Source organism: Talpa occidentalis, unplaced genomic scaffold (genome assembly GCF_014898055.3).
Source record: "Talpa occidentalis isolate TD23 unplaced genomic scaffold, MPIMG_talOcc4v2.1 talOcc4.5, whole genome shotgun sequence".
NCBI classification, from domain to species: Eukaryota; Metazoa; Chordata; class Mammalia; order Eulipotyphla; family Talpidae; genus Talpa; species Talpa occidentalis.
The window spans coordinates 60,727,244-60,749,112 of record NW_023604861.1 but is presented as its reverse complement, the minus strand read 5'-3'; the positions used below and the strand labels follow the sequence as shown (position 1 = coordinate 60,749,112).

The 21,869-nt window shown below is 34.0% G+C and overlaps 1 protein-coding gene across 3 annotated transcripts in view; it reads left to right on the top strand.

The window, feature by feature from the left end:
* RB1 (RB transcriptional corepressor 1) overlaps positions 1-21,869 on the top strand; it is a 146,424-nt gene that overhangs the window by 111,904 nt on the left and 12,651 nt on the right. For 2 of the 3 annotated variants that reach the window (XM_037527318.2, XM_054701160.1), the window contains exons 18-20: positions 13,032-13,150; positions 15,607-15,752; positions 17,421-17,566. In XM_037527318.2, coding sequence (XP_037383215.1) covers positions 13,032-13,150; positions 15,607-15,752; positions 17,421-17,566 — 411 coding nt within the window. Of the gene's footprint in view, positions 1-10,177; positions 10,265-13,031; positions 13,151-15,606; positions 15,753-17,420; positions 17,567-21,869 lie in introns of those variants that run through there. The other variant, XM_054701161.1, reaches the window with a different exon arrangement.

The window sequence follows — 21,869 nt, the reverse complement described above, 5'->3', positions numbered from 1 at the left end:
GATTTTAAAGGTGCTTATATTCCACTTGTCTTTCTTCATAATAACATGGTGTCCTAGTCTTATAATTGAAGTAATTTCTATTACACTTACATAGTTGAACTTAGGAATAATATCTTTAAAGTCTGGAAGTGAATACTGCTTTTTCTTTTTAAGTCTTCTTAGATAAGATCTTTAAGATCGTTTAGATAAATGCTAGATCATTTAGATTGTCTTACTCTAAATTTCTCAAAGTGATTTAGCTACCAACCATACTACAATATGAGAAATAGGTTAATTTCTGACAGGAATATAGATGTAAACTACAAAAGCCTCAGTACTTTCTATTATAATAGTTAAAATGTAACCTGTTAGAAATAAGTGATTCTTGTTTTAAACTTCAAATTTTTTAAAAAATGCATGTGTGCTTTTTCTGTTTATGAAAGTACATTTAGATACTTTCAAAAAAATAAGAAAGTGTACTTTGATATTTTGAAATATTTACAATCATTTTACATCTACTGCTTACTCTAAACTTAAAAGTAGTCTTTGGACAGAAACAATAAGATTCTTATGTAAGATAACATACTGTCTGGAGGAGATTTGAAATTATACTGCCTTGCTTTGTAATTTAGAAAATGCTTCTTAAGGTACTTCCTCAAAATAGTATAACTGTTGTTGATAAGTCTTGGAAAAATTTTTGTTCAGAGAATTACTGCCATTAAATGAACCTTAAATAAAAATGCTACATAAGTTAGATTTATTTAAACTGAACCACTTAAATTTAGTAGTCAGAAACACAGTTAAATACTATATTAGCATAATTCTTATATAATAAAATTGTTCATTTTCTATTTGGATTGTTTGTTACCACTGTTTTGAGAGTTTTTATCTATTATAGATATTAGTCCTTTGTTGGATATGTGGTTTTGCACAGTTTCTCCTCGTCTGTAGTCTTTTGTCACATGGACTTTCTTATGGCAAAAGTTTTTAATTTTGATAAAGTCCCAATTTATCAATTTTTTCTTTCGTGGATCGTACTTGTGTCAAATATAAGAATTATAATCCCAAACATTTTCTCTTGTACTGTTTTTTTAAAGTTTTATAGTTTCACATTTTATATTCACATCTGTGTTCCACTTTGGTCTATTTTTATAAAAGGTTTGTGATTTAGATAAAGTTTCTTTTTTTTTGTGGCCTATGGATATTGTTCAACACCATTTTTTGTAAAGCTTATATCCTTTTTCCACTAATTTGCTTTTTGCACCTTTGATGAAAAGAGAACAAAATATAGACTGGACAAATAGATGTAGGATATAAATTAGCCATATCAGTAATTGCATTAAATGTGAAGGATCTAAGCAGAGTAATAAAAAAGCAACTCTATGCTGTACACCAGAAACTAGTTTTAAATATGAAGACATAACTATGTTAAAAATAAAAGCATAAGTCAAAATATTGAATGCCTGGATAGAAATGAGAATAATTCTGTGTACAATGCTAAGTAGATGGATATTCATGTAACTAAAGATGTTATTGAAAGTGTTGTAGCTGATTTGTCATGAAGGTAAAGAGATCATGTTAATGTTTGAGCAAACATGTTAATATTTGAAATGTCTGTTACATATCTCTGTAGAGAGTTTGAAGTATCTAGTTGGAAATAATGGGTCTAGAACTTGAAAGAGTAGTTTTAGTCAGAAATGTGGCTTTAGAAATAATTAAAACCATGATGGTGGCTCAACCGACATATGTCATTGGCAAGAAGATACTGAGGAATGTATATATTAAAGAAGTAGTGAAGTCAAATGGAAAAGAATTGTCAGAAAAGTCAGGGTCTACCCAAAATTTTGTATTTTCTATTCTTGTCTCCTTTGATAGGCAAAATGTTCTTATAATGATTTGGCTTAGAATAGTACAAAAATATTTACTGTAATGGAATCCAATAATATTCCTCAAAATGCCCAGAAAACAATAGCAGTTCAGTCTTTCACGTCTCCTAATGTTAATTTTTCTACTAGCACTGGAGACCTTATACTTACTTGAATCATAAAAATCTATTTTAGAAACACCTCAATTTTGTAGTCTTTAAGTCCTTTATTCTCTAGAGAATTTTATTCTTTTTTTTTAAAAGATTTATTTATTTATTTATACAAGCACTGGGTACAGTCAGAAGCGCAGGAGGGTGAGAGAATTCACCAGAGCCAGAGCAGGAACAGAACAGGCAGACTGATGAAATACACTGCTGAGGGGAGCAGCAGGCAGCAGGAGAGGTCTGCATGCCATGTGGGACCCTTGCCCAGGGGCCAGGGATCGAACCGGCACTGCAGAAGCTGTGGGCAGCTTCGCAACCCAGCGCTCAACCACTGCGCCACCAGGGAGATCCCGAGAATTTTATTCTTTCCTTAGGATTGTGTATTAATTATTGAAAGAGCCTATGAAATATAAGTAAAACTTAGTGCAGCTGTGTAACAAATAAGTTCCCCCAAATTGAGAAGGTAATTTGAGCCTGAAGAACGAAGCAGGCACTTCAATTAATCATGTTTAAAGTTTATTAAGGGCAACTTACCCTGAGGGGTCTTCCAGGATAGAACTGGTGAACAGAACTTTATTCAGATTGAGGCTGGATCCACAACTCCACTCTGACAGGGATCTTCCTGCAACCTGATGAAGCTTAACATTTAACCCAAGAGTAGAGTTTGTATAAAAACCACTCACGTCAAAGGTCCAGAGGATGTGTTATATACATCTTTGTGCTTTTTTTTTAACTGTTAATTATATAGTGAGAAATTTTTTTTATTTTTTTATTTTATATATTTTTTACATCATTTTTCATTTCTGTACAATGTATGCATTTTCACCTTGGTTATAGTCCCCATACAATTCCTACCACCCTTGTTTTGATCCTACTCCCTTCGCCTCCCCCACTCGCCCTCCCACCCCCGTATGTCTTTGGTTTATAGTTGCTTGTTGATTTTGATTTTTACTTTATTATAATTAGTCTTTTTGCTGGTCCCTTATTTAGGTTTTCTAAATTCCTGCTATGAGTGAGACCATCTGATATTTTTCTTTTTCTTTCTGGCTTATTTCATTGAGCATGATCCCTTCCAGCTCCATCCATGTTGCTGCAAATGGCATGAGTTTATCTTTTTGATTGCTGAGTAATATTCCACTGTGTGTATGTACCACATCATCTTGATGCAGTCATCTATTTTTGAGCATTTGGGTTGTTTCCATAGCTTAGCTATTGTAAATAGTGCTGCTATACCAGGGGTTCAGGTGCCCTTTTGAATTAATGTTTCTGTATCCTTTGAATGAAGCTTGTTTACTACCACACACCATGCACAAAAACCAACTCAAAATGGATTAAAGAACTAGACATAAGACCTGAAAACATAAAATATATAGAAGGAAATATAGGTGAAACACTGCATGACATACACCTTAGTAACATCTTTGAAGACACATCACGCAAAGCAGTGATAGTGAAGACAAAGATTAACAGCTGGGACTACATCAAATTAAAGAGCTTCTGTACAGTGAAAGAGACAGTAACCAAAGCAAAGAGATACCCCACAGATTGGGAGAAAATTTTTGCATACAACACTAATGAAAAAGGACTGATCACAAAATCTAAAGAGAACTGATGGGACTCAACAAAAACAAAGTAAACAACACAGTGAAAAAATGGGCAGAAGAGCTAAAAAGAAACTTCTCCAGAGAGGAAATGCAAATGGCCAACAGGCATATGAAAAAATGTTCAACATCACTTGTTATCAGGGAAATGCAAATCAAAACTACAATGAGATACCATCTTACACCAGTGAGAATGGCACATATTAAAAAAACTAGCAACAACAAATGTTGGTGAGGATGTGGAGAAAAAGGAACTCTCCTGCACTGCTGGTGGGAGTGCAAACTGGTCCAACCACTATGGAGAGCTGTGTGGAGATTCCTCAATCTGCTAAAGATGGAGCTTCCATATGATCAGCAATTCCACTACTAGGCATCTTTGTGCTTTTAAGATTAATAGGTTTGTGTGTGGTTTATGGCTGCAGGTTGATGCCAATTAAGGAAACAGAATTTCACTCTGTTCTACAATAAGGTAGCTATTAGTCACGGACTTTCTATGGAATTGACATAAGATGGAGTCACTCTGGTTTTCCTATAAGCTCTACTTTTCCTCTCCATATTATCTATTTAATGGGATTTATACTAATCTTGCTGACAAAGAGAATCTAGTTTCCTTCACAGGATTAAGTGATTATGATGTCAGTTAATTTAAGGAGCTAACTAATGATATGAGACAGCTTACCTAAGTCAGAAAGAAAATTGTTCTGAGTCCTGAATGGAAATAATGCTACAGATATAGATATGTCATTTTCAAAAGTTAAATATTCCATTAAATCATTTTTTTTCAGTTTTTTAAAAATCAGTTGCTATATTAGTTATCTATTGATGTGTAAAAAAAATTGCCTCAAAACTTAACCAACTAATACATTTGTTATTTCACATAATTTCTTAAGGTCAAGAATCTGGGAATGGCATTGCTGTATAGTTTTGACTCCAGTTCTCTCAGGATAGATTGTCAAGTTGTTTACCAAGGCTATAGTCAGGTTCAGGCTTTGCTGAAATTGGAGTATTGGCTCTGAAGTTCTCTCAGCTAATTGTTGGCAGCCCTTGCTTCTGCACTGGCTATGGATCAGAGGCTTCACTTGTTTGGACCTCTCCGTGGTGTTTCTCACTGCATGGCATCTCCTTTCCCCATAAAGCAAGACAGAGTGCCTAAGATGGAAACTGCGGGTTATCTATAAGCTGATCTCAGAAGTAACTTGCCATCATTCTATCATATGCCACTGAGCACACAGACTAACACTGGTATAATATGGGGGGGCGGGATCTATACCCTGTGACAGTTATTGGGTGATCTTGGAGGTAAGCTACCAGTGTTGGCATTTATTGCCAAATAAAAAATGAGTCATATCAGTTTTCATATTTGTGCTTTGCCATATTAAATTTATTTATTTATTTTTATACAAGAGCTGGGGTACAGGCCAGAGGCACAGGAGGGTGACAGGATTCACCCGAGACAGAGTGGGGAGCAGAACAGGCAGACAAACCAAAAACACTCTGAGGGGAGCAGCGGGCAAGACTGGAGAGGTCTGCTGTGCCATGTGGGTATCTCCCTGGTTGGCCAGGAGTCGAACCGGCATTGTAGAGGCCACAGACAGCTTCACATTGCTGCGCTCAACCCGCTGCACCACCAGGGAGGCCCTAATTTAATCCATTATACATGTTGTATAGTGGTCTAGAAATATTTATTGGCTGTCCATTATGTTCTGAGCAGTAGAATTTTAAAAACTCTCTAAGGCTCATTTGGACCCTGTTAGTCACTTGCTTAAATTTCTTCAGTGAGTTTATCTTTTACATTTCCTTGCTGTTCAGTCTATGTTTTAGCTTTATGAAACTAATCATTGCTCTCTTGAGGGCTTATGTTCCCAGTGCTGTTCTGAGCACTTTATACTTATTTGTTAGAATAATGCAATGGGGGTTATAAGTGAGCTACATGAAGTTTCTCTAGGACAATATTTTTTATTCTCTGCTTTTGAGATCTCAATTTATTTTACTTTCTGCTTATAATAACTTCTTTCTTTAGGACTTAACTCAGGTATACCTATTTCAGGAAGCTTTCCCCATTGCCCCAAATCTGGAATAATGTCTTTCTCTTGAGTTCTCTGGTTACCCTGTGTATCATTTTTTTATGAAATGTATCACTCTGTAATGCTATTTTTATTTTTCTTATCTGTTCCCTACATTAGGTTAGGACTGAAGCATAGAGGTTAAAAACAAGCTTGTAACCAAATCCTAGATCTTCCACTTACTATCTCTGACTGGGCAATTTGCATTTAGCCTGCCTTTCCTAACTTATAAAATGGTACTAATGATACCTTCCTCCTAGAGTTTGTTGTGAGAATAAAATAATATACATAAGGTACTTGGTGCTATGTCTTGCATTTATTTAATAAATGTTATCTATAAATTCTTCAAAGGAAGAATTATTGAATGTCTATTATGTGCTATGCACTATACCACATTTTTTATATATTGTTTTATTCTTACAACAACCCTATATATCAGGCTCTATCATTAGTGATATTTTTGCTTAGCCTTGTCTCTGGTTTTATCAGAGTATGAGTATTTGTTGAATGGGTGAACTAATGAATGACAAATGGAATTATTAGGGAGATAAAACTTGGAGATATAACTAAAAATATGACGATGAGTAAAAGGAGTTAAGGAGAAAATGAGCAAGTGAACATGACTTACATCATAGTGTCGTGTATAGCAATACATCTTCTTTGAAATTAAAAACTTGGATTTAAATCCCTGCTTCACTGTATATCACCCATATCACATAGAGCAAATTTCTTAACTTCTATACTTCAATTTCTTTATCTGTAAAATGGAGATAATAAGAGTATGTATTTTGTAGACTTTTATGAGGATTAAGTGAAAAATATAAAATATTTAGTGTAGACTCTCGTATACAGTAGATGTTCGATAAGTTTTAACTAGCACTGTGATTAAATTGTGTGAATTATAAAGCAAAATTTTGGTATAAAGGAAATAAAAAGAATTAAGTATATAGTAATGACTGAGTAATCAATCATAGTTATCAGGATTTGTTATGAGGGCTCCCTGGTGGGGCAGGGGGTTAATATGCAGCCTATGAAACTGTCCACAGCCACTGCAGCACAAGTTCAATCCCTGGCCCCCTCTAGCCAGGGCACTATCCACATGGCGCAGCAGATCGCTCCTGACTCACCCGCTGCTCCCCTCAGCAGTGTACTTCGGTCAGTCTGCCTGTTCTGCTCCCCACTCTGTTTCTGGTGAATCCTCTCACCACCCCCAACACCTCTGGCCTGTACCCCAGCTCTTATATGCATGAATAAATAAATCTTAAAAAAAATGATTCGTTATGAGAGAAAGCTAGATCACAGCTATTAATTCCTCATTATTATGCAATATCCTCTCAGTGGTCAACACCAAAATTTTACTGTGGGTTTGATGTAAAGTTAAACATTATTTCTCATAAACTGAAGTTAATGAAATGTTTCTAGTGTTCTGTCTTCTTGCCTTATTGTAATTTGAGTCCTAATGCTGAGGAAATGAGAACCAGAAGTCTTTTGCCAGTGATTATGATTTAGGGAAATTTTTGAATTTCACAATAGGGACTGTATTTGTTTTTGTTTTTTTTTGTTTTTGTTTTTTTTTTAACATATAACCTCAAATTTGCCTGGGCTATTAGTATTCTAGAAAACAGAATTTGGGCACTGGTTGAAAAGATGCCTCTTGAAACCCATAAAGGCAAGAAATGAATTGTTCATCAATATTGCTATTGAAAAAAGAATATTGAATCAGGTTCAGAAATACATATCAGAATTTTTAAACTACAATTAGTTGTTAAGGGAATGTCAGAGAAGAGATATACTAAGGGAAAAGTGCAAAAGTGACAGTGATGGTGTGGAAGGAAGCTTAAATTGGAAACAAAAAAAGCTTAAAATGGAAGTAATTGTATTAGTTTGTAATGAGGAACTTTTCTAAAATGGAGATGTTTTCCCTTCCTAGACATATCAGAATCTTGGGGGCTGAGGAGAAACTTGGCAGGTGTGTTTAATATGCTTCCTTGGAGACTCTGAAATATGCTGTCCTCCAACTAAATTACAAGTTATGAGAGAAAATATAACTGAAAGCTAAAGTCAGATATTCTAGAAAATATTTACTATTTCTCTTGATGTCCTCACTGAGACAGTAGTAGTTAGAATTTGGTAGAAAACTTGAACTATCTTCCATTAAGCAAAGAGGAGGGAAGCTAGAGTTGACGAAGACATCTTTCTTCTAAATATATAATTTTGCTTAGCTTGAGTCCTGTCAATTTTTCTTATTTATGGACAAATAACTAATGTGAATTTATTTTTAACTTTTTCAAATGTTTGTTGTTCATGTATATAACTTGATGGAAACATGACCCAGTTTTATTGGTAAAAATTTAGTGTTTTGCCTTCATATCTAAAAAGACTTAGATTAAGGTGATTTGCCTTGCCTTTCTTCTACTGCATCAAAGAATTTATGATCAAAGCTGGCTTCAATATTAATTTTATGACTTGTTTTAACTAACGAGACTTTTAAAAATAGAAAAATTAAAGGAACTTATAAAGCAAGTTCAACAGTTATTAGAGAAAGTAATTATAAACTTATGATTTTAACTTTCATCTTTATTTGTAAGAAGGAAGGCCCCAGTTGGAACGTTTAGAGTTTAGAATTTAAAAAGTGGCAGTCCTAGAGGATGACCTGTAACCTAGAACATTGACAATCTAGGCTAGAAATTATTCATTAGAGTTTTGGAAATATAATTAAAGATATACCACATGGACATACTTGTTTGAATGCATACATATATTTTAATTAATAGCTTAATAATTTTATAATTTTATAGTTCATAGATTTTTTTCATTGAAATTAAGTACAAAAATTAACTTTCATGTCTATACAGAGGTGCTGAAACTCAGTTGTGGAAGGGGAACTTAGGTTACTTTTACAGGGCAAGTCACTACTATACCCATATGCTTCTGGCCTTAATTCCAAGGCAAGAGTGGTCAGTGCTCCAAACCAGAGCATACAAATAGTATTGTATGAATATCAACAAAAGCTGACTGCTAAGGAATGTAGAACCAGCCAATACATTTATTCCTACTCATTCAGATCTCTTCAGTTTCAGAATTGGAAACTTTTAAGGATTATGAAATTCTGAGAACTCAGCTTAGATCCACTAGAAGTAAAAGCAACAATGAACAATGAAATTCTTCAATAATGTTGACTTTCTAAGTTTGTTTTATTTTCTTGAAAATGATACAGTGTTTTGTTATCCCACAGAGAATATTTTGGTGTATATAGTGTTCAGTCATATTTAACTGAAATAGCTAAGTTTTCTAATCCATAGCATAAATAATGATAACACAATTGATAGATTTATTTTTGAGGATTACATGAAATAATACAATTGAAAAAACTTTGTAAATTGAAAATACTTTAATTCTTATGTAAACAAACCATCAAAAGTAATACAGACATAATTTTATGTTGCCACGTATTTCTTAAATGAACTAACATGATGAGTTTAGTGTTCAGTGCCCCAAAGGATAAATTTCATACCAGGGTTACGCAAGTATGAATGAATCCTTAAATTTTACATCCGAAGCATTTCTCTTTCTTTATCCTAACCTTAACCCTGTCTTATACTGCTTATAGACAGCTTTCTCCTGAAAAGAAAATAGGCTGAACAATATTTTTATTGATGACCTACTACTGCTGAAATGAAAATAGTGCAGAAATCCATATTTTATAGTTCTGCTTTACTATGAAGTTAAAGACCTAAGTAAATGGTGGATTTTTCACTTTAAATTTCAAACTGAGTTTATTCTGAGTTGTATACATAAAACTCCAAAGTTAGTATAACTAGATCTGCTGCTAAACCTATCATATTCTTCATACATATTGGAATGAGGGAATTGGAAATTGATAGAAAGTTGTGTCATTTGTAACAGAGTTAAGACAATATGGATTATGGTGCTCTCCATCACCTGGGAAAATAATCCTGAAAGTACACAGTAAATATTCAGTTATTCAGCAAACATTTTTAGAACCTCAATTCTATGCTAGTAATACAGTAGCAAGTAAGGCTCAGTTGAACGAACTAGCTATCTCTAATGATTTATGACAAGAAAAATCTCTATCCTAAAATAAGTTTCTACTATAATAGATGTCCCCATTTTCTTAGAATATTCAAACTTTTTATCATGGTCTTTTAGGATTCTGCATAATCAGGTAGCTACTTATCTTTTTTTCCAGCAACCTCTCCACCATTGCGTCACTATTTCATTTTTAGTCCTCTTTTCATTTCCTAAAAGAATGCCAATTTCTCAGTGCATGCTCTTTCATCTTTTGGGAGACCTCTGCCCCCTCTCAAAGGAAGCCTCCTTTTCACTTCTTCAGTCTCAGCATACATGTTACCTTTTAAGATAAGTCTTCCTTGAATCACTCCATCTACTTGGTTCTCCTCCTTTATTCTTCATGTGAAAATTCTGTTGTTTCATAGAATTTTTCTGAATTTGTCATTACATAATTATTTCATTGCTTGTTTATTGTCTGCCTCTTCCCATCAGACTGTAAGCACCATGTGGGTAACAACCATACGTGTTTGCTTACCACTGTACCCAGTGCCTGGTACATAGTAAGTATTCAACAAATGTTTGATGTTTAGTGCATAATATTTCAAAGATAAAAATAATTTTCAATTCTATTCCAGATTGCCTAAAATACTCAGCAGTACTCTCCAACTCTGCATTTTATGTTTTCCTATACATTCATATCTATGATTAAATTTAAATTAAAATTGGGCACAGTATAAATTAATAACAACCATTAATAAAATAGAACAGTTACAACAATATGCTGTAATAAAAAGTTATGTGAATGTAGTTTCTTTCTCTGTCTGTGTGTGTGTGTTTCTCTTTCTCTCTCAAAATATCTTATTGTATATAATATTTTCCAACTGTGGCTGGTGGGGTAAGTGAAACCCTGTAGAGTGAAACTGTATAAAGGGGTCCCACTATACTTGAGTGAAACATGAAGACTATTTGTGAAAAATACCTCCTTTATCTTTGGACATAGAATTCACTTTAGTATAACCCTATAGTGCTAACCTGAAGCACAACCAGGTTTTAACACATATCTGAAGAGTAACTAAAATGACTGACTAGTAGCATACCTAGGCCCTATTAAAAGTACAGGCTTTCTTACACCTTTTTTTTAGTCCCAGGGTCTTCTAAAATGTCTTTGTTTGAAGGGGAAAAAGAGGGATTAGGCCATTCCTGCTGAATATATGTAGATTTACACCCATCGTACTTCCACTAAATAAATCTTAGTAGAAGTTTACTAGTGGTTAGAAAACATAAAACATTGAGTATAATATGAAAGTATTAGCTGGCGTTGTTAGCATACTTTACTCAGATGAAAGCCATTACTTAGGTTGCACTTCAGAGTGCCGCTGTGTATTGAATGAATGGCTTAACAAAAAAAAATAATAATAATTACATTATGGAGGTTATAATGTTTTCTTTTTCCAAATTGCATGTGCCCCCTTCTCTGCCTCCCACAAGAAACAACCCAGGCCTAATACTACCTTCACTTTGATAATTATTTCAATGGTGAGCCACTGTTACCGATAGTACCCTATCCCCTATTGGTCTGTTAGAACTCAAAAATGGTTTAAAACCATGAACTTTAACAGTGATACATGTAATAATGACAAACATGATTATCACTTCTCTTTTTATTCAAAATTTATCAAGTATTTACTTGACATCAATGGGAAGGATAAATTTAGATAGAAAATTGTTTTCTACTGAAAGTTCAGAGATGAGGGTACATCTTTAACAGATATATGCATTGAATAGACTAAAGTAAAATTATTGAGCCAAATCACTTAAAGGAGAGAAAAGGCTTTAATGTCCAAGTGTCTATAATGTAGGCATTATAATTTATATAATTTAATATTGCAAAATGAGTGCTGTTCCTCCTATTTTTTAAGTAATGAAACTGAAGATCAGAGAACAAAACTTCTCACTACTGATAAACTTTAGAGCTAGAATTTGAGTTTATATCTCTCTAATTCCAGAATCTATGCTCTTCATGCTATTGACCTTTTTTTTCTAGGTTTTATTTTTTTGTTGTTGTTGAAATGAGTTAAGTTGAAAGTAGGATTAGTAGGAAAATACTGTGTTTAGAAATATATTGCTTAGGTGTGAGTAACTTCCTATTTAAAGATACTGTCTTTTGTCTACCATTTCTTTTTAAAGTTATTTAAAAAAAATGTACACCTTGTAAAAAAGTGTTCACTTTCTAAAAAATTTAGCAGTGAATATTGATTTTTTTGTAAAAAGTGTAAATCTTCTATATCTGTTCTCCATCTCACTTTATGACACTTTTCCCTAAATATTTTATCACACATCTCCTAAAGAATAAAAGCATCTTTTTTACTTGACCATAATTCCATTATTATAATAAGACAAACAACTCCATAATGTGATCTGAAAAATATAGTTAACTTCAGATTCTTCCATTTATGCTGTTCCTGGAGACATAAACATGATGACAGATGTTCTGGGATCTGGAATGGGAAACAGGCTGGGATCTTCTTGTTAGATCAACTTTTCCTTAATTCTCTATGTTTTTAGTGTGATAGCTCCTCTCTTGACTCTGTCTAGAACCCTCTAGTGCAGCAAATGCTATTTTACTTTTTCTGAATAATAAACCTTCAGTTTTTTCCATCAGTAATGTGTAGGGAAAAGGAGGAAAAAGTTGTTCTTGAATAGACTTCCAGCCAGTCCTTCTGTTGGTAGGGACTATTCTGCATAATTTTATGTCAACAAATTGGAAACCATAGATCAAATTATCACAAAAATATAAATTAGCAAAACTCAATAAAAATGTAATAACCTGATGTCCTATAAACTTTTATTTCTAATGTTTGTGATGATGTCCTTACTTTTCATTTCCAGTACTATTTATCTGTTCCTTTTCTTTTTCTCAGTTTGCCTAGAGGTCTGTTTAATGTTGTTAGTCATATCAGCAGTTAGCTTTGTTGACTAAGCTATATATTTTATCTTTGGAGTTTCAGTAAGTTTTTTTCATATCTTTATTATTTCCTTCTTACTACCTCCTGTGGGTCTTTTCTGTCTTTGCCCCCAACTTTTAATTTCCTTTCTAATATAGACATTTAAAGTTACACATTTTCGTAGTCCTTTTTTTTTTGTGTGTGTATAGTACAAGAATTAACAAACATTATCTTCAAATGGAGTAAAGGATCTCGTTATGACTTTTAATTACTACTGTCAATTGTAACTAAATACATAGTTCTCACCATGTCACATTTACATGATTTTAAAATGTACATGGAAAAAAATCATTCTTTTTTAATGTCATTTTATTTCATATAGGATTCACCTTTATTTGATCTTATAAAACAAGCAAAGGATCGAGAAGGACCAGCTGATCACCTTGATTCTGCTTGTACTCTGAATCTTCCTTTCCAAAATAATCACACTGCAGCAGATATGTAAGCTTGTTATATGTTTTCCATTCAGCTTGCACATAAATTCAAGCTTTACATATAATGCAAGATACCTTGTAGAAACTGTAGGGAATAGAATTTTGAATAAGACATTTTCCTGCCTCCAAGAAATTGGAATGTAAGATACATGACCCAAATAAAAGTCCTGGAATGTGGTACAAAAATCACTGAAGTACTACTGAAATCACTCAGAGTTGTTGTAATGAGTATCATTTTTGTGGCAGAGATGGCAATTTAGATAGCCTTTAAAGGTGAAATAGGATTGCAACATGGAAATTTAGGAGGAGGGAGGAAACAAGTGTTCCAAGAGCCAGAAATTGCTTGAATCCCAAAGCATTAAAAGCTAGGAATGTAGAAAACACTTTTCAGAGAGTGCAGTTGGCGTGAAGCATAGACTAGGCATAAGAAATAGTATGGTAAAAGAGTCTAAAACTTAGATTAATTAGGCCATAATGATGATGGAAAAAGAAAGCAATAGCTGAAATTTATTGAGGGCTTCCTATGTGCTGGAAAATTGCCTGAGTACTTCAGATTAATTTTTTTAATTTGATCTCCATACCAGCCCTGTAAGAAAGTAAATTCTGCTATCCTGCCTCAGTTATCTATAAAATAAGAATTGGAGAAACAAGCTAACTTGCCAGAAGTCAACAGATATCAGATCTTAACCATCTGACATTTCCAAAACCCATGTTCTAAAACATTCTAGCTATTACTACACAGGTTTCATAAAAATGTGCCTAATGTTATGTTTCTATTTAGTCCTGTGTAGAAATTGGCATTACAGTGTTCTGTAATTCAGTAGAGGGACTATTTTCCAGAAATGTCATTTCCATAATAACCATACCCAAAATATTTCTAATGTGGAGATTCTGCCTTCAAGCATATATTTGTTGCTAGGTAACACATTAATGTGAATAAGTCAAGCCTCATTTTTTTTCTTTAATTCAGTATGCGGTTATTTATGAAATGCCAGGAAATATTGTAAGCACTGGGAATGCAGAGGCAAGTAAGATGGACTAGGTCCTTCCCCTCATGAAGCCTATGCTGTGGTGGCAGGAGGTAGGCAGTGAGCAAGTAAACCTTTGCATAAGGTGATTTTAGACTGCAAGTCCTGTTAAGGAAATAGAGTGATATGGAGTAAAGAAACTGAGATATTGATAGACTGTTTAGGGAAACTTTCACTTTTGAAGTGACATTTGATTGAGAATGCAAAGACAAGTAGATAGCGATGAGGCAAGAGGAGTGGAGAGGCACAAGATGAGGTTGGACAAGCAAACGAGGTCTGGACTTTATTGATTTTGTTAGACATAGTTAAAAATTTTGGATTTAGAAAGAGCATGCATGGGAAAGCATTAAAGTTTTAAACAGGGGTTCAACTTTCTATAACATATTTTTAAAAGAGCCGTTTTCTGGCTGTTATCTGAAGTACAGGTAGTATTGGAGGAAGAAATGAAATAGGGTAAGGAAGAAAACAGGAAATTAGTTTGGAGATTGTTTCAGTAATCTCAGTGAAAAATGTAAGTGATTTGGTCTAATATATCAGTAGAGACAGAAAGAAATGGAAATATCTGGGATGCGTTTTGAAGATAGACTTATTAATAAGATTTAGTTTTGCCTTGGGCTTACAGAATTAGAAAAGTGGACAAATTAAAAATAACTCCTAGATTTTTCACTGAAGAAACTGGATTCTTTTGACTTAAGATAACTGTTTACTGAGATGAGAAAAATAAGAGAAGAAATTAAGAGTTCCATTTTTACATTATTTAGTCTCACATTCAAACAGTGATATTTAAAGGGGGGGTGGAAGGTGTGGGAAAAAACAGTGATGTTCATTAAGTAATTGAATATTTGTAGCTATTATGCGAGGAGACTAACTTTTACTCAGTTTCAGTCAGTCTACATTATTGTCAGTGAATTTAAGGAAAATCCAAAGTTGATAGTAGGATAGACCATGGTACTTACAAAATCATGATGGTTATTCCCTTTATCTAGTGTGATAATTAATATACTACATGTAATAGACATATCCATGATAAGGTACAAATCCTACTTCCTGATCAGAATTATTTCTCATCTACTAAAACAAAATTAGAAAGTAGACATGGATAGTCAAGTGAAATAGAGAGTTTCACAGAGCAGTAGAACTGTCAAAAATTGAGAGATAATTTCTACTAATATCTGTCTTGATATATGCCTGGCACATTAATATACAGGTACAAATCTGCCTTCCTAATGTTATCTGAAGTATTCATAGAATTCTGTACTATATATTTAAGAGGAGATCAGAGAAATCTGAAAATACTGTTTTGGTATCAATAGCCTATTCTTATAAACAAGCCAGGGATGGGGGAAGGAGAGATGGTGTATTTGCATGTATGTGAGAAAGAGAGAGATTTTCTTAGTAAATTTTAAATAAAGACTTTTCCTTTGAATATATGTAGGTATCTTTCTCCTTTAAGATCCCCAAAGAAAAAAGGGTCAACTACACGTGTAAATTCTACTGCAAATGCAGAGACACAAGCAGCCTCAGCCTTCCAGTCTCAGAAGCCATTGAAATCTACCTCTCTTTCACTCTTCTACAAGAAAGGTTAGTAAATATGTGTGGACTCTGAACCCAAGCTAACAGGGTTCAAATCATGCCTTTCTCCTTAGACAAATCATTTACCATCTCTATGCTTCAGTTTTCTGAGGCATAGCCATAACATGGAAATGATATTAATAGTAAGCTACCTAATTGAGTTTTTGAGATAATTAAAAGAATACTACATAAAATGTCCCTAACAGTGCCTAGCACATAGTAAGCACTCAGAAATTGTTAGATGTTATTGTTATTACCACTACTGTTGTTATACTTTTAAAGTAATGTTTGGAAATACTTGCTCCTGACACGACTTTTGTTGTTTAGATGTATATGTAAAGTTGAGAATGTGCAGTGTACTTTGGCCTAGTGCGAACATATTTCCTGCAACCACGTTGTCTAACGCTCTAGTTGTGTATTTGTAGGCTGGGAAGTCAGTTTTTTTGTCTATGCGTGACTATATACATGTAAGTGCACACCTACTTGGAGCTCTTTGAAGGAATGAATGGTTGTATTCCTCTGTTATAAATATTCTTCTGATTTTATTGAAATAGAAATATGAAACAGACATATAAAATAGACCTGTAGTTGGAGAAATTCTTCCAAAATGTGGTCCCCAAACCAACAGGATCTACCTTACCTGAAAAATTACAGAAAGGAGAATTTTTCTTTGGTCTCCAGTTTAGAACTATTCAATCAGAACTCTAGAATACGGAAAAAAAAAAATCCTTGTTTTAACAAGCCCTCCAGGCAAGTCTGATGCTTGCTTAAACTTGAACACCACTGGGATAAATTATTTGCTTTAAAAATTCTAATTATCCATGCAAGTCTTTCAAGATACATTTAAACCAAAGATCTTTAAGATGGAAGATAATTCAATTGAATTTTGTGGGTTCTGTCTCCAAACCTATATTCTAGTAATATTTTTTATAGACTGTAAATAATTTTCACATCACAGTCATGTTACCACTTTGATAATCTACAAGTCTACCATTTTCTAACAGAGTATGCTCCATTGGTATGTTGTATAGAAAAAGGCTCTTTTTTATTTTTAGGATTGGAAAAATTAACAGATCCTGGAAATCCCATTCTTTTCAAAGATAATTACCCTATAATTGAGACACCAGAGTGAGAGGTTGAGTGTAAGAAGCAAAGTGGGGTGGGGACTCCATAGACTATGGTGGAAGATTGGTGCTTTGGTGGTAAACTTGCTATGATAACATACATCAGAAGAGGTGTAAAACTATACTTCTAAGTCATATCTAGTGTTACAAACCAACATTCCCTCAATAAAAAAAGATAATACAACCTAAAATAATGAAAAAAATGCATCCCTCTTGAATATTGATAATGAGAATTTCCAACATCTGTGATGAGTGATTACCAACCGAACTGAAAAACTCTATTAGGTTTGTCTAATTTCACAGTATCTTAAGATCTTTCTCCTCTTCCTTCTACCTCTTTTTTAGTTTCATGTGTAATTGTTAATTCATCAAGTCTTATTTTGCCATCTATGTGTACCTAGCATTGTGCTGAGATTAGAAATGATTACTCATAAGGAAAATAGTGGTAGAGTTAAGATTATTGTTAAAATTCTTTTTAGCAGACCTATGGTAATAGCAGTTTTATGTTTTGGGGAAGAAAATGAAAACATGACTAATCCCCTTATCTTTTCAGTGTACCGACTAGCATATCTTCGACTAAATACTCTGTGTGCACGTCTTCTGTCTGACCACCCAGAACTAGAACATATCATATGGACCCTTTTTCAGCACACACTGCAAAATGAGTATGAACTCATGAGAGATAGGCATCTGGATCAGGTAAGAATAAATGTAACTTCTTTTCTCCCTGCTTATTTGTTAAAACTATGTGCAGATTTCTTAAGATCAGCTTAAAAAAAAAAGCTAGATCAATTTAGTAGACTTAATATATATTCACTTTTTGGCTACATTTTATGTTTTTGTTGTAACTTTTGCAAATTAGATTAGAGCTTGAGAGTATTTCAAGAACTTTACTTGTTTAGGTAAGAAGGATCTTTCTTGCAAAAATCACTACAAACTTTTTATCATAGGTCTTTTCTATGTTGTGGTAAACTATATAGATTTCATTTTAATGTGGAAAAAAAACAAGGACTGGTTGATCTAAAAAGGTGCCTATTGATTGAATGAATGAATGAACAAATGAATGAGTTATTTAATCATTTAAAGTATACAGTTCAGTGTTTTTTATATTCACAGAGGTGTACAGTCATCACAATCTGTGTTAAAACATTTTCATCATGTCAAAAAGATATCCCATAACCTTTAGCATTTACCACTCCATTTACCTACTTCATGCAGTCCCAGACAATATTAGTTTACTTTCTGTCACTATAGAATTTGCCTGTTCTGGACAATTCATATAAATGGAATTATATAATATGTTGTTTGTGTTTGGCTTCTGTGACTTAGCATAATGCTTCCATTGTTCATCTGTGTTATGGCTTGTATCATTACTTCATTCCTTTTTATTGCCAAATAATATTTCATTGTGTAGCTAGATCACATATTTATCAATTGATATATATTTGTTGTTTCCACTTTTTAATGTTTACATGAATGTTATATACAAATTTTTGTATGGAATTCTTTTCATTTTTCTTGTGTAATTACTTGGTAAAATTTCTGGGTCATGTGGTAACCCAATATTTAACTTTTTGAGGAATAGCCAGCTTGTTTTTCAACATGGCTATACCATTTTATATTCCTGTCAGCAGTGTTTGAGGATCCAATGTATCACATCCTCGTCAACTTGTTATTTATCTTCTTTATTATTACCATCCTACTGGATATGAAGTGGTATCTCTTTATGGTATTTTCCTGTTGGCTGGTAAAGTTGATAGCACATTTCTTCATGTGCTTACTAGCCATTTGTATATCTTTTTTGGAGAAATTTCTATTTAAATCCTTTGCCTATTTTTCAATGATGTTATCTTTTTATTATTGAGTTTGAAGGGTTTTTAATATATTCTACATGCCAGTCAATGTACAGATACATAATTTAGAAATATTTTCTCCCATTCTCTGAGAACTGTCTTTTCACTGTCTTTGTGGTATACTTGGAAGCACCAAAGTTTTGAATTTTGATGATGTTCACCTCAGCTATTTTGTTTTTGTTGTTACTAGTGCTTTTGGTGTTATATCAGAGATTGAGAAGATTTATCTGTTACTATCCAAGGGTTTTATACCTCTGTTCTTACATTTAGATTTTCATACTGGTTTTTGGGATACTTTTTGTATATGGTGTGAGGTAGAGGTCCAACTTTATTTATTTTTGTATGTGAATAAAAGTGGTTCCAATATCATTTCTTGAAGAGTCTTTGTCTTTTCCTTCACTGCTCACAGTTGTCAAAAGTCAATTAACTATAAATGTTTTAATGTTTATTTCTGGTTTCTTAATTCTATTCCAGTGATCTTTATATTTATTCTTATGCCAGTATCATACTGTCTTGGCTATAGTAGTAAATTTTGAAGTAGGGAAGCACTCATACTTCATTTTTACTCTCTTTTTTCAATATTGGTATGACTCTTCTGAAACTTGTGTTTTCATGTAAACTTTTAGGATTGACTTAAAATTTCCACAGAGAAACCAGAAGGTTTTTTACGTGGATTGCATTGAATCATAGATTAATGTGAGAAGTACTGTCATCTTAACAATATTGTCTTCCAATTTGTTAACATGCTGTCTTTCCATCTTTCCATTTATTTAGATCTTCTTTAATTTTTTTAACAAAGTTTTATAGTTTTCAAAGTAAAAATCTTGTATTAGTTTTGTTAAATTTAATCCTTGGTATTTTATTATTTTAACACTATTTTAAATAGAATTGTTTCATAATTTCTTTCTGAAACTGTTCATTACAAGTGTAAGTGATACAATTGATTTTTACATATTGATCTTATATCCTGCAATCCTATTGAAGTCACTTATTCTAATAGTGTATTTGTGGGGGGGGGGGTTTCCTTAAGGTTTTCACTATATAAGATTATGTTATCATGTAATTTTTGAATATAGTTTTATTTCTGCTTTTTCAATTTAAATGGCACTTTTTTCCATTTACTTGCCAAATTGCCTTAGCTAAAACCTCCAATATAATATTGATTGGAAGTAGTAAAAGGGGATCCCTGTCTTATTCCTGCTCTTAGAGGAAAGAGTTCATTCTTTCACTATTAAATATGTTGTTAGTGTGGGGGGTTTGGGTTTTTTTTTTAAAGATTTATTTATTTATGCATACAAGAGCTGGGGCACAGGCCAGAGATGTGGGGGGGTGAGAGGATTCACCAGAGACAGAATACGGAACAGAACAGGAAGACTGAAATACACTGCGAGGGGAGCAGCAGGTGAGACAGGAGAGGTCTGCTTCGCCATGTGGGTTTCTCTCTGGCTGGCCTGGGATCAAACTTGTGCTACAGAGGCTGCAGATTGCTTCATAGTGCGGTGCTTAACCCCTTGCACCACCAGGGAGGCCCATTGTGGGGTTTTGTATGTCCCATTATCCGTTTGAGAAGGTTTCCCTCTGTTCCTAGTTTATTGAGGGTTTTTTAATTATTTTTTTAATTTTTTACATCATTGTTCATTTTTAAAAAATATTTGCTTCCCCCCACCCCCTCAGGTGTAGTCCCCATAGAATTTCCTTCAGCAATGCACCATGCACCATCACCTCAGTCCCCTGTGCTCCTCCTCCCTCCTTCTGATCCCTCTCCCTCCTCCTCCCCTGCAGTATGTCTCTGATTTATAATTGTCTGTTTTTGCTTTGTTGTGTTTTGTACTTTTATTATTTTTTTACAGTGATGTCTTACTTGGTTCCCCTATATTCCTGCTATAAGTGAAACTGTCCAATAAAAGAATATTGAATTTTATCAAATGCCTTTTCTGTATCTATGGAGGTGAACAATGGCTTTTTCTCCCATTTATTGTATTGAAAGTCACTTTACAGTAACTGGTATTAGTTGTTAAACCAACTTGCATTTCTGGAATGAATCCATTTGGCCAGTTGTTAATCCTTTTGATGTACTACTGGATTCAGCTTGGTTTTATTGAAGATTTTTTTTTAATTCTTTTTTTTCCCCTAAATATTTATTTATTTATTTATTTATTTATTTATTTATTTATTTATACAAGCAGTGGGTACAGTCAGAAGCACAGGAGGTTGAGAGGATTCACCAGAGCCAGAGCGTGGAGCAGAGCAGGCAGAAGGACCGAAGTACACTGCTGAGGGGAGCAGCGGGCAGCAGGAGAGGTCTGCTGCACCATGTGGGGCCCTCCTCTGGTGGCCGGGGAGCAGCCGGGGATCGAACCGGTGCTGCAGAGGCTTGCTGGCAGCTTCACAACCCAGCGCTCAACCGCTGCGCCACCGGGGAGGCCCTATTGAAGATTTTTAACATCTAAAATTTTAAGAGCTATTAGGGCCTCCCCGCTGGCACAGCGGTTGAGTGCTGGGTTGCGAAGCTGCCTGCGGCCTCTGCGGCGCCGGTTCGATCCCCGGCTGCTCCCCGGCCACCGGAGGAGGGTCCCACATGGCGCGCAGACCTCTCCTGCCGCCCGCTGCTCCCCTCAGCAGTGTACTTCGGTCCTTCTGCCTGCTCTGCTCCCCGCTCTGGCTCTGGTGAATTCTCTCACCCTCCCGCGCTTCTGACTGTACCCAGTGCTTGTATAAGTAAATAAATAAATAAATAAAAATTAATCTTAAAAAAAAAAAAATTTTAAGAGCTATTAGTAATTTTTTCTTGACTGTCTGGCTTTGATTTCAGAGAAATATTGGCCTCCAAATTTTAGAAATTGGTATTGATTATTCTTTAAATGTTTCATAGAATTAAGTGGTGAAGCAGTCTGAGTCTGAGCTTATGTTTGTGGATAGTTTGGGAATACTAATTTAAACTCAGATTTTCTATTTCTTCCTGAGTCAGTTTTAGTAGTTTGTGTCTTTTTATAAATATTTCCATTTCACCTTAGATATATATATTTTTTGACATACTTTTAGTATGTTGGGTGGTGGTTTTTTTTTTTTTTAAGTAGGTATTTACTGCATTAAAGTTGGAGAAAAATATGAATTGGTAGAGAGGACTTTATGGCATTCTAAATGAAAGG